This window comes from Protomyctophum parallelum (assembly GCF_964188405.1).
Source record: "Protomyctophum parallelum genome assembly, chromosome: 6".
In the NCBI taxonomy this organism is placed as follows: Eukaryota; Metazoa; Chordata; class Actinopteri; order Myctophiformes; family Myctophidae; genus Protomyctophum; species Protomyctophum parallelum.
The window spans coordinates 33234267-33247736 of NC_139701.1; the positions used below are offsets into that span (position 1 = coordinate 33234267).

A 13470-nucleotide genomic window follows, 5' to 3' on the forward strand; every position below is an offset into this window, starting at 1 on the left:
TTGGACCTCACTGGGTGACTGTTTCTTCCTGCTGAGGAAGCCTCACGCAGGACACACTGACACACACACACACACACACACACACACACACACACACACACACAGATTGTGCACACACTGTGTGTGATTGTATGCGTGTGTGTGTGGGAGAGCATCTCCGTCTGTGACTCATTCTCAGTACATGCTCGGTTAAACATGACCACGTTACCACTGTAAACTATAATGTGGACCACATAAAGTTGTATGGTCTGTAACGTTGCCTCTTCAGGGTTTTTCCTAGCTCAGAATGGGCCTTTAGGGGGTGACTGACCACACATGACAATAAGCGCCATCCGTCCACGTTGCAACAGCAAAGGCAATACATTATTCTGTGTTCCCTTATTTGACAGATCTATGTATTTTCCTGTAATTTAGTTTACCTTTTTTATGTTTTTTGTGGCTTTCGCCTTTATTTTATTATTTTTTTATGGAGGGACAGACAGTAGGCTGACAGGAAATGGGGAGAGAGATGGGGGGGAAGACATGCAGCAAGGGCCGTCGGGATCGGGAGTCGAACCCGCGGCACACTGCAAGACTGGATTACCAGCCAATGTGCCTGGACCACTGAGCCATGGCCCAGGCGTTTAGTTTACCTTTTGATAAACAGAAATATCTATCATGGTTGAGTAAACAAAAGCCCATTTAATGTGGTTGAAAAACTAATTTTATTTCAACATTATAAGGGGTAAGGGGAATGAGTTTCAGGAAGATGGGAGTACAATGCCATAAAAGCCAATTGAAGGGGCAGGTGATTGCCTACAATCCTTTTGATTGATTTGTTGATGGGCAAAGCAAATAGCAGCTTGTTTTACTTGCAAGACAACAAGTATACATAGTCATACATATTCTCAGTTCTTATCATTTTGGTGCTGGTGATTTTACTTTGTGGCTAGCAAAAACCTCCAGAACGAAGCCTTCTCTTACATCATTGCTCTCCTGTGTTTAAGTTTTGAACAGTTGCGGATGGGGGCCAATACCCTAAAGAAGCAGGCCACTAAGAAGAATGAGGGCAGTCTGGCGTATGTGAAAGGAGGCCTCAGTACATTCTTTGAGGCCCAGGACGCTCTGGCAGGTAAGCAGGTTTAACACATTTTGAGGCATTTTCCCGGCTTCTTTACAAATGGCCTTTAATTAATCTGCATATTTCCGAAACATCATTCTTCAGAACTGCTCAGAAGCTCTTGATGTTTGGAAAGTGCCTGTGTAATTGAGCCTGTGTGTGTGTGTGTGCAAGTCTGTTTCGTGTGCATGTGCGTGTGTGCGCACGTCAAGCGGTGTGTTTCTCGACTTGCGGTCGATCGGTGGTTGATTAAAGAGACTCATTTGGGCGCCGTGTGAGAACCCTGCTCGCTCCATGCCACAGTACCGGCAGCCAACCTCAACACGCCTAATTCACCTCCATTAAAATGAGATCAGGCCCCTCACCTGTCATTCAGAGCAGTGTGCCTGTGGCTGTGGCGCTGCACCACTGAGGCCCTCTACAACCCAGATGCATAAAAACACACGCACTCTGACGCAGAGAACTCCTCGGAGTCCAGGAACATTTTGAGGTAGCGGAGACTGACTGCTGTCGCTCTGCCAGGTAGCTCAAATCAATTGTCCACTCCATCATTCATAGTTTTGTCTGTTTACTCGCTGCTCTTCTCATAGCCAATCGGCTACTTCCCCTTTACTATTTATACGTCCACGCTTTCTGCCTCTGTCATTATTATTGCTTTCCGTGTGCCCCTGCTTGGGAGAAAAAGGCAATGTTATCGTTGTTAGTGGTCAAATCTAAATAAACGGAGCAGCCCAACACAATGCGGGCTGCCGTATTAGGACCGATAGGGCCGATAACGGCCCCTAATATGAGCGGAAGGGAACAATATGTGACTGTTCTCACGTTAAGACTGAGCGTGCCTACTGTGTGTGTGTGTGTGTGTGTGTGTGTGTGTGTGTGTGTGTGTGTGTGTGTGTGTGTGTGTGTGTGTGTGTGTGTGTGTGTGTGTGTGTGTGTGTGTGTGTGTGTGTGTGTGTGTGTGTGTGTGTGTGTGTGTGTGTGTGTGTGTGTGTGTGTGTGTGTGTGTGTGTGCGTGCGTGCGTGCGCCCCATTCCTTGTGAATGGGAAGTGCACAGACCCTGGTGACCCAGGAAGCACTGCACTCAAATGAACCGCAACCCATGAAATATTGAAGTTCACTCATTCAACACCATACAGGTCCTCTAATACAGAATGTACTAATGTAGTTCACCCTACTACAGTGGTTTTCAACCCTTTTCATATCAAGGCCCATTATTCAGCATTTGAGCCACGGACCACCATTTGATGAGATTTAGCCTCTCGGACACAAACTAAAGATCGTTATCGTTGGATAAGTTTGTCCACAATTCCATGCTGTATTGATGTGTAGGAGAGATAACAGGCGAACTTGATCGAAGTAACAATTACTTTTATATTCTATAAAACTGTAAATTAAGTAATTCAGATGTTTAACAATGATTTAACTCTTGTATGCGTAAAATTTGTTTCAACACACTCAATAGTTAAATATCTATAAGGAGGTTCCATTTGGTTACCAACTCTCCATCATTTGGAGGCTGGGCGCCACCTGAAACCCCCTCAAGGACCACTGGTGGTCCCTGGATCACTGGTTGAGAACCACTGCCCTAATGCACTACAGAGCAAGCACTTTTCCTTTCCGTTTCTCTTACCATCACCATCAGAGCTAGTCTGATGACTCATCGCAGAACTAGAAGGTCCACTCTTGGCTCAAGGTTTTGCTCTCTTGGCCTTAAATGAAGGGGGAGGGAGCCCGGAATGGATGGCTCAAGGATAGGTCACAGCTCAAGGGGTGTATTCCGTATCGTCAAATAACAAGCCAAACCGACATACCAGCCTCGGTGCCAGTCAGCCAGCCAGCTGTAGACAACTCTGCGCTCACTCACTGTCGGGTGCCCCGGTTTAGTACAGCTGTCTCCCATACTGTGAATCCTTTCTTTGTCTCTCAGCGTTTTGGCATCACTAAGCAGTTTTCGAGCCGTTCCAAATTAACCTCACCTCAGGTGTTGCCATGTAAATGGAGAGGAAATGAGTAAAACGCACCGTGTGCGCATTGCAGACGCGTGCTCGCATGTTCTCTCTGGTTTAGAACTGTGCCGCATTAAAAAGCGGGCACGCTTCTAATTGGTGTTTAGCCTGTAGTGCTTCCAGCCCTCTCAATCACCATTAAAAACCTTTATTTTCAGTCTTCTCTCTTGTTTATTTTCTATCCTGCCGGCATGTGCGAATTTTATTGATGGCTCTCATAAAAGTCAGGGGCTTTTATTAATAGGAGACTGACGATGACTGCCGGGTGGAAACGGGGAAGACGAGCCAAATCTGGAAAAAGAAATGAGGCGGACAAAAAACGTTTAGAGCAAATAGTGGCCATCTGACTCAGTATCCATTGAGCTCCTCTCTCTCCCTTTCTCTTGTTCCCTTCTCAACAGTTATTGTTCTCTCCATCCTCCATCATTTTTTATCTTAATTGTAATGGCAAAAAATACTTTATTAGGCTATTTTTTTTAGCCTGGAAAATAGAAGCAGTAACCCAAGATATTTAAGGGCCTAGGGTGGTTAATCACCCTGAATGTGAATTATATCCCGACAATGCCCACGTAGGCAGACATTATCCCACTTAATACATACATTAATAAACAGACCCAAAACACAACAAAACGAGGTATTTCCTTGCTTGCGTGTCGCACTTGCGTGAGTTGATCAATACATTTTTGGGTACTGCTTCGTCTATTTCTCCCTCAAATGTTTTCAAAAACATTTTTGAGAGCAATGTTTAGCTGTAAATGACATTGTGTGTGTGTTGTTTAACTGTCATGTTGGAAACAGCAGTAAATCAGCGCTTTGATTAGGCATCGGTTTGTTAGAAGAAATTACAGACCACTGAATTCAGCGATTGACCAACCAGAATCGAGCATTCAACCAAGCCGTGTAATAATAAAAGCTATTACTAGTATTGTTACAGTATCTGAAGTACCATCAGATGTCGTCCACACACAAAATAATTTCCGTATGTTATTGAATTCAGATTTGGATACCTTGTAAGAAGTTTTACTTCCTATCCAAAAGCTCACAATGCTTTGAGCTTGTAGGCAGCCCGCTCTTTTTCTTTTTTCGTCGGGGGGCAGTCTTTGTCTCCATTACCATAGACTGAAAACGCGCATTCTGTGCAACCAGATCTGCTGTCTCACGCCTCATCTGTCTGCGATTTTTTGCGTTCCCCCGCTGTGTTTAAACACACAGGCTTGTGGAGCGGCTAAATACTGATTTGGTTTCATTACTGACAGGGTGTGTTAGCTAATGTGAGGCTTGTGCTGTAGGGAGGCAACGCTGGGAACTCTTAACTACTACGTGTCAGTATTCCCAAAACTTCAAAGACACACTGACCAATAAAGAACAGAGTCTGGACCAATTAAGTTCTGACACGCAGGTAGACGACTCCACCGGGGTTCCGCGAGGCACGCCGAGTCAAACGAGTGGTTGCATGATGAGGTCACAGGTCACAGACACGCTACACGTGACGTCATTAGTTTGTGGTCAGCCGGCCCAGAGTTGAGGGTTGAGCTGAGGTGCAGAGGGGGTTAAACAGGAAATAAGCGGTCCTGTTAAGCATCTCCATGTGACCCACAGACTGCTGAGAGAGATGGAAGGGTTCACAGTGCGGGCTGTTTTGTCAGCCAGCTCCGGTGACAAATAGAGCCGCGCTCCCTCGCGGGCCTTCTGAGACTTGGGGTCGACTGGGGGGCTGAGTGACTGGCTGGCTGAGTGACTGACAGTCCGTCAGGGAGGCCCCCAAGGGTCATCGGCGCTAAAAATGTTGAAATTAGAGGTTTTTTCATTGTTGTGCGGAAAGGAAGTCTCCCAGCGATTACAGGAAGCAGCGCGGCTACCGTGTTCCAAAAATGCCAGATTCCCAGGGCCTATCCCCCCCAAGCGCCCAGCCCCAGCAGGAGTCAAAACATCTCCAGCTTTAGAATCCAGGGACACTGTATTTTTATTCTTATTCATTTTCCTTTTTCTCTCCCCCCCCCCCCCCCAACCAACGATTCCAGGAAGGGGAGCAGGAGCAAGCTCTTCCTCAGGTCCTTCGTGTGTGTGTGTGTGTGTGTGTGTGTGTGTGTGTGTGTGTGTGTGTGTGTGTGTGTGTGTGTACGTGTACGCACGTGTGTGCGTGCGTGTGTACGTGTACGCACATGCGTGCTATCCGGGCCCTGACTTAGTGTTTAGGTTAGCTGTGACGTCACCGCCCCCGCAGCCAGAGTGCGTGACAGACGCAGAAGACACACAGCTGGCAGTGGGGCGGGGGGTGGCATGGAGACAAGAAGCAGACCTGCAGTGTGTGTGTGTGTGTGTAAGAGAGACAGACAAAAGGAGAAAGACTGATTGTGTGATTGTATGAGTGCCTGTATGTTCAGCCCTATCGAATCCCATGTATGCAGTGCTGTATACACCCTCTGGAATGGCTGGTTTTATCTTATTTTTATTCCATCTTTAGCCATCTTCTCTGCCACACTGCTGGTTCAGAAGATTTAATGTATTCCTCTTTACTTGTTAATAATTTGTAAAGTAGTACAATTACATGTTAGCAAAGCATATCATGCTATGAATGAATGATACATCCACCTTTTGAAGAATATGACTTTACAAATAAGAAATTGAGTTAAAGGTTTGTGATTAGTGCCTCCTGAGCAGGTCTATTTTAAACGTTTGGCCAACTGGCCATAACTTTTTAGTACTGTAAGTCATGTATTGATGTCAATTATGTTCAAAACAAAACATAACAGCAAATTAATACTGCTTTTATATTAAATATCAGTTTGTCAATGTTTTATCTAACCTCGCGTCACCAGACTTTCAACCTCTTGTGTTTTATTAAACATATGGTAAACTAGAACTGTACTCTGTCGAGTGCATACTTGCTTGTTGCACACTAGTATGCGCAACTAATGCGCAAGCAGAGCGCGCAAGTACTTTCGACCGCTGTAAACTGTCAAATCTCAGTATATCTGTGAAGGAACGTTTGAAATGTATGGTTAACTTTTTGACAGTATCGTTACTTTTATACACCCCAGAAACATAATGTTGTATTGCTTACGTCATCATTGAGAGCAGTTATACAGAGTATATAGAGTATGTAGAACAGCAGATTTGTGCCTGGTTTGCTGGGACCAGATTACACAAATTACCATATATCATGGTCATACATATACTACATAGAGTATGTAGTTGTAAGTTGATTAGCGGTATACTGTGGTTACTTTGCGCCAAAAACCGTGACAGCCAACCCGCCATTTGATGCGTATGCAAATAAAACAGCAGATTTGTGCCTGGTTTGCTGGGACCAGATTACATAAATGACCATATTTCTTACATCATCATTGAGAGCTAGTCATACATATACACACCACGTACTCTGGTCCCAGCAGATCAGGCACAATTTGCTATTTTATTTTACTGATTATGTATATAGTATACGTATGACTAGCTCTAAATGATGACGTAAGACATACGTATACATATACATATACTATATAGAGTATGTAGTTGTAAGTTGATTAGCGGTATATTGTGGTTACTTTGCGCCAAAAACCGCGACAGCCAACCCGCCATTTTATGCGTATGCCAATAAAACAGCAGATTTGTGCCTGGTTTGCTGGGACCAGACTACACAAATGACCATATTTCTTACGTCATCATTGAGAGCTAGTCATACATATACACACCACGTACTCTGGTCCCAGCGGATCAGGCACAATTTGCTATTTTATTTTACTGATTATGTATATAGTATACGTATGACTAGCTCTAAATGATGACGTAAGACATACGTATACATGTACATATACTATATACAGAGTATGTAGTTGTAAATTGATTAGCGGTATACTGTGGTTACTTTGCGCCAAAAACCGCGACAGCCAACCCGCCATTTTATGCGTATGCCAATACAACAGCAGATTTGTGCCTGGTTTGCTGGGACCAGACTACACAAATGACCATATTTCTTACGTCATCATTGAGAGCTAGTCATACATATACACACGACGTACTCTGGTCCCAGCAGATCAGGCACAATTTGCTATTTTATTTTACTGATTATGTATATAGTATACGTATGACTAGCTCTAAATGATGACGTAAGACATACGTATACATATACATATACTATATAGAGTATGTAGTTGTAAGTTGATTAGCGGTATACTGTGGTTACTTTGCGCCAAAAACCGCGACAGCCAACCCGCCATTTTATGCGTATGCCAATAAAACAGCAAATCTGTGCCTGGTTTGCTGGGACCAGATCACACAAATGACCATATTTCTTATGTCATCATTGAGAGCTAGTCATACATATACACACGACGTACTCTGGTCCCAGCAGATCAGGCACAATTTGCTATTTTATTTTACTGATTATGTATATAGTATACGTATGACTAGCTCTAAATGATGACGTAAGACATACGTATACATATACATATACTATATAGAGTATGTAGTTGTAAGTTGATTAGCGGTATACTGTGGTTACTTTGCGCCAAAAACCGCGACAGCCAACCCGCCATTTTATGCGTATGCCAATAAAACAGCAAATCTGTGCCTGGTTTGCTGGGACCAGATCACACAAATGACCATATTTCTTATGTCATCATTGAGAGCTAGTCATACATATACACACCACGTACTCTGGTCCCAGCAGATCAGGCACAATTTGCTATTTTATTTTACTGATTATGTATATAGTATACGTATGACTAGCTCTAAATGATGACGTAAGACATACGTATACATATACATATACTATATAGAGTATGTAGTTGTAAGTTGATTCGCGGTATACTGTGGTTACTTTGCGCCAAAAACCGCGACAGCCAACCCGCCATTTTATGCGTATGCCAATAAAACAGCAAATCTGTGCCTGGTTTGCTGGGACCAGATCACACAAATGACCATATTTCTTATGTCATCATTGAGAGCTAGTCATACATATACACACACCACGTACTCTGGTCCCAGCAGATCAGGCACAATTTGCTATTTTAATTTACTGATTATGTATATAGTATACGTATGACTAGCTCTAAATGATGACGTAAGACATACGTATACATATACTATATAGAGTATGTAGTTGTAAGTTGATTCGCGGTATACTGTGGTTACTTTGCGCCAAAAACCGCGACAGCCAACCCGCCATTTTATGCGTATGCCAATAAAACAGCAAATCTGTGCCTGGTTTGCTGGGACCAGATCACACAAATGACCATATTTCTTATGTCATCATTGAGAGCTAGTCATACATATACACACCACGTACTCTGGTCCCAGCAGATCAGGCACAATTTGCTATTTTATTTTACTGATTATGTATATAGTATACGTATGACTAGCTCTAAATGATGACGTAAGACATATGGTCATTTATGTGATCTGGTCCCAGCAAACCAGGCACAGATTTGCTGTTTTATTGGCATACGCATAAAATGGCGGGTTGGCTGTCGCGGTGAACGTTGACCAGGCGAAATTATTACTTGCGCGCTCTGCTTGCGCAAGTAAATATTTGTTTTCCATTTTCTCTCACAAACATACTGTACCCCCTATATAGCATCTTTGCATACCCCTGGGGCTAAACGTGCCCCTACACAGTTCGTTAAGGAGACTAGAGCGGTGCCCAGCTGTAGAGCACCGAGTCGGTAACGATGGAAGTTGGAGATCAATGCCCCACCCGTCTATGCAATACCCATTGTACCCGTGTCAGAGTACCCGTTCCACCCATCTGTCTGTGTCCCTTTATGCCCATATATGGAGATTTCTGTATCTTCTGTATCCCTTTATTCCTATGGAGTTCTGTGTCAGGCATGCCCAAATATGTGCTGTGTTGTGATGTCAGAACAGGCCAGCTCCATATATGGAGATACAGTATAGGGGAGATCAGGTCCAGAGCGGGCGGTGGCTTTTGTGTTGGTCCTGGACAACGGTGTATCTGACTGACTCGACACCGGGCACATCACTCCCTGTGATGGTGTGGAACGCGTCGAATTTGAAGTCGGTGGAGCGAACGGTTCTCGAGTTACGTGGATTACAGACGTACACACAGTGACTTTGCACATTATAGATAGATAGGCCTGCCTAACAGCAGTAACGTTACCATGTTGTTTCTCCAATTGATTGAAATAATATTGTTGTTCATTGTTTCTGATACTAGGAATATCATTACTCTGGCAGTAAGGTGGTTGTGCCCAACACTGTTCATGCGTAGAGAGAGACCCCTATCAGAGAGGAGAGAGCTGGCTGATGTCCGTGCCGATTAGACAACGTCCGTGTTTGACTAGTGCGTTGCAGGAATACCTCGGCCTCCGCCTTCAGGGCTCCCGTCTGTCAAAACCCACCCACATGTTTATTTACAGAGCCTCTACCCTCCCGATACTCTCCGCTGTCTCCCGCGTCAGCAGGCAGCCATTGTTTTCTGGCGGAATACATGGGAGAAGAGAAGAATGTCTAGAGGAGGAAGATATCATCCCGTTTCTTTTTCTTTCCTCCTCTCTGGTGTTCCCTCTGCCTCACTCTCCAGTTATGCGTTGGGTGCGTGTTTGAAGCCGGCCGCAGGAATGCACTGAGCCCCCGCCGGCCCTCTCCGCTCTGTCAATAAACCCACACGGCCCCCCCTCTCAGCACCCAAGCTGCCCCACTGCTGCACACCATTTATTTATTCTTATGGGCAGCCGCACCGCTCTCTCCCTCTCTCTCTCTCTTCAACCCCCCCTTGTTCTCTTTCATATTCCTTCATTTGCACTCTCCCCACAGTCTCGTGTGAAGCCATTCATGCTAAGCGACGGGCACAACGGTCGGAGTGCCCCCCCATCCTCTCCCAAATATTATTCCGCCGGGCCAGATGGAAACTTTGTAGATTTGCATTAGCTCTGGGGTCGACGGCCTCTGAGCATCGTCCCTGGACCCACGGCACCGCAAGAGCTGTGTGTTTTAAAAGCTCTTAGTGGTGGCGGTCAGGTGAATCAATGTGGTACGGTTATGCCCTGGGTACGCGGTCAGGTCCTGGGTTTTCGCGTGGGAATGCGGAGGAGGAACACGGGATGGAGGGGAGCAGGGTCCCACAGACCGTCAGAGGTAATCTCCCCACAATTTCCACCACTGGGGCAGTGTAAGGGTTGTTTATTGTTTTACCTTGGGTTCCTGAAATTGAAAAGGTTCCGGAACTGTGAAATTGTGCATTTGTTAGATTGAGCAGGGGAGCAACCCTGCAGTGACTATTGTATTTAGAACACAGAGTGCCCACCCATCTCTCTGAATAACTCCTTTAGCACTCTGCTTCCACATCCATGATCCATGATTAATCCTATTCTATCTCACTGGCAGTTTTCTAATACTCTGATGCTGAATTTTTGGTCTGTCGTATGACGGTGCCATGCAATGAAAATAGTCAATCTACAAGCTCACAACGCGCCACATCAGTGACCTGTTGTGAACTTGTAGATCAGTGATTTTTGCCATATGTCAAAGTATAAATAATGCCTAATCCTTGAAATTGTTGTTTCAGCGATCCACCAGAGGTTGGAGGCGGATGGCACAGAGAGAGTGGAGGGCTCTATGACGCAGCGTCTAGAGAACGTCCTCAACAGTAAGCCTCCATCTAATAATCCACCTGTCTCATCAGGTGGTACCACTGACTTACATGGCAGTTAAGAAACGCACACTGTTACTTGTGCAGAAGTACACAGACAAGTGTAATTGATGTATATTATGTATATGCCTTCTGCACATTTGATAGTTTGTGATGGTAAATTGTTATCCCAAATTGTCTTCCCCACTTATTCTGCACATCCCCCTTTGCTGCTAAAAAGGTTTTAACCATACCTGCCGTGAAAAGGTTTTATTATAGCTGCTGTTCTTACCCTGTATGAGTGAGTGACAAATATAACTCCCTCTTGATTCCTGATTCGTGAGAGAACGGTCTCTTCCACCTTCAGCCTCCCTCCCTCCTTCTCATGCACGCATGTGCGTGCGTGCGTGCACACACACACACACACACACACACACACACACACACACACACACACACACACACACACACACACACACACACACACACACACACATTCAGAGAAAGAGTGTATCCTTTGTGCATCCTCATACATGAAAATGTGACCACCCTAATGGAGGGGCATTAAGCGGGTCCTTTCCGCGGGCTCCTCAGTAAATAAACGTACCAGAAGGACGTGGCTTTCATCTCCCCCTCATCCCCCACCCCCAACCTGTGGGCCATCTGCCCGCAGAGAACCCGAGGCCCTCAGCCACAGCACACCTCTTACCCCAACCGGCCACAATCCCCAATGTGTTGAACATGCAGTCCGGTCATCAAGTTGGAAACCGAATCTCCACCGAATCTCAAACACATGACAACTCATCAGTCGGAACAGCCGAGTGAAGAGTGAAAAATGCAAACTATTTCGCCGTTCACACTCTCGCTGTTTTTCCTTCAAACTTTGGGCCGTAGGAGGGAGGGAGGGGGGGGCTTTGTTCTGATTAAAAGAATTTGACGTGGTTGAGTATTTTCTTTCTTTTTTTTCTTTTTTCTCCACTCTTGTGCCGGCACATCCGAGGCCACCCAGAGTGTAGCGTGCGAAGGGTCCACCGAGCCAGCGAGTGAGAGATAGCTGTCACCCTCTCCTCCTTAGCAGCCTCTGCCTCTCCCACTCCCGTTCCTCCCTCTCATAGGTCAGATAGCATACGCATCAGGAGGAAAGCCAGGCCTATAATAAGAGGGAAATGTGGTGTCAGAGTTTATTTTCATAACGCCCCCCCCCCCCCCCTTTCTCATTTTCTCCCTTTTTCATACAACTCACAATTTCTGTCTTTCTGACTTTTGTTCATTCGTGTTTCTCTCTCTCTCTCTCTCTCTCTCTCTCTCTCTCTCGGTCTTTGGCAGGAGCGAGTGATACTGCAGACACTCTCTTCCAGGAGGTTCTGGGGCGGAAGGACAAAGCTGACTCCACACGCAACGCGCTCAACGTCCTGCAACGCTTTAAGTTTCTCTTCAACCTGCCGCTCAACATCGAACGCAATATTCAGAAGGTGCTACTCGGGCACTCCCATACGCACACACACACACACACACACACACACACACACACACACACACACACACACACACCCTCACACACACACACACACACACACACACACACACACACACACACACACACACACACACACACACCCTCACACACACACACACACACACACACACACTTTTTAATATGAAACATGGTACATGTGAGGACGGTTCACTAAACTCTACGTCTAACCCAAAAGCCTGCTTTATACCTGTCCTATGACAGTCTAGCACGCCGATAGTCAAGCTCACGCATGATGCAATACGTTGTAGAGGCTATATTTATGTCACATGACACTGTTGTATGAAGGAGTATAAACCCTAAAGCCTAAACCCTGAAGTCCGCTCACCAGCATTCTGAGACATACATGTTCATGTCCTGAACAGTGAATGCAAATGATTTATCTCCTGTGTAACCACAATTTAGTTGGGTTAGACAGAAGTTTTGTCCTTTGTCCACCAGTCCATCGTAAAAATATGTATGGATTAACCCCAGATCAAAAAGTATGTCTTGGATATCATCTTGTGATTGTAATGTTTTAGTTTTAGTTGCAAATTGTGCTACTTGGATGCAAAGGAAATGTCAGGCCAGTCTGACAAGTATCAACACACACACACACACACACACACACACACACACACACACACACACACACACACACACACACACACACACACACACACACACACACACACACACACACACACACACACACACACACACACACACACACACACACACAGTAAAAGGCGCTTTGATCATCCAGAGGGTGGTGCTAGAGAGGCTTAAATGCATGATGTGCTCATCATGATTGATTAGAAAGATAGAAAACATCTGGCCTGCCTATACAAGCTAATTACTACAGTACCCAACTGAGTTATCATTTATTTTAATATTTTTCAGGGAGATTACGATGTGGTGATCAACGACTACGAGAAAGCCAAATCTCTGTTTGGCAACACTGAGGTGCCCGTCTTCAAAAAAGGTACCGGGATTCTGCAATTGTCTTTTCATATTATTATTTTTATGTTGTGGCTCTGTAAGAGGAAAACCCTCTACAAATAGCTCTGTCCATTTGTTTGTTGGTCTATTCGTCTATCCGGGGCTAATTTCACAAACCGCTGGACCGATCGGCGCCAAATGTCTAGTGCACATGGCTATTTGGCGAAGGAAGTAGCTCACATATGTTTCATATTTTCTGATATATAGTATGCAACTTTAATTTTGAAACGGAAGTGAATGGCGGTAAGATCGGGCTACAAC

General features: G+C 45.1%; 1 protein-coding gene across 1 annotated transcript in view; it reads left to right on the forward strand.

Moving 5' to 3' along the window:
* Positions 1–13470, forward strand: part of exoc2 (exocyst complex component 2) — a 53008-nt gene that overhangs the window by 19483 nt on the left and 20055 nt on the right. The window contains exons 6-9 of the mRNA XM_083767948.1: positions 987–1111; positions 10632–10712; positions 12021–12166; positions 13111–13192. Of these exons, the coding sequence (XP_083624074.1) occupies positions 987–1111; positions 10632–10712; positions 12021–12166; positions 13111–13192 (434 nt within the window). The remainder of the gene's footprint in view (positions 1–986; positions 1112–10631; positions 10713–12020; positions 12167–13110; positions 13193–13470) is intronic.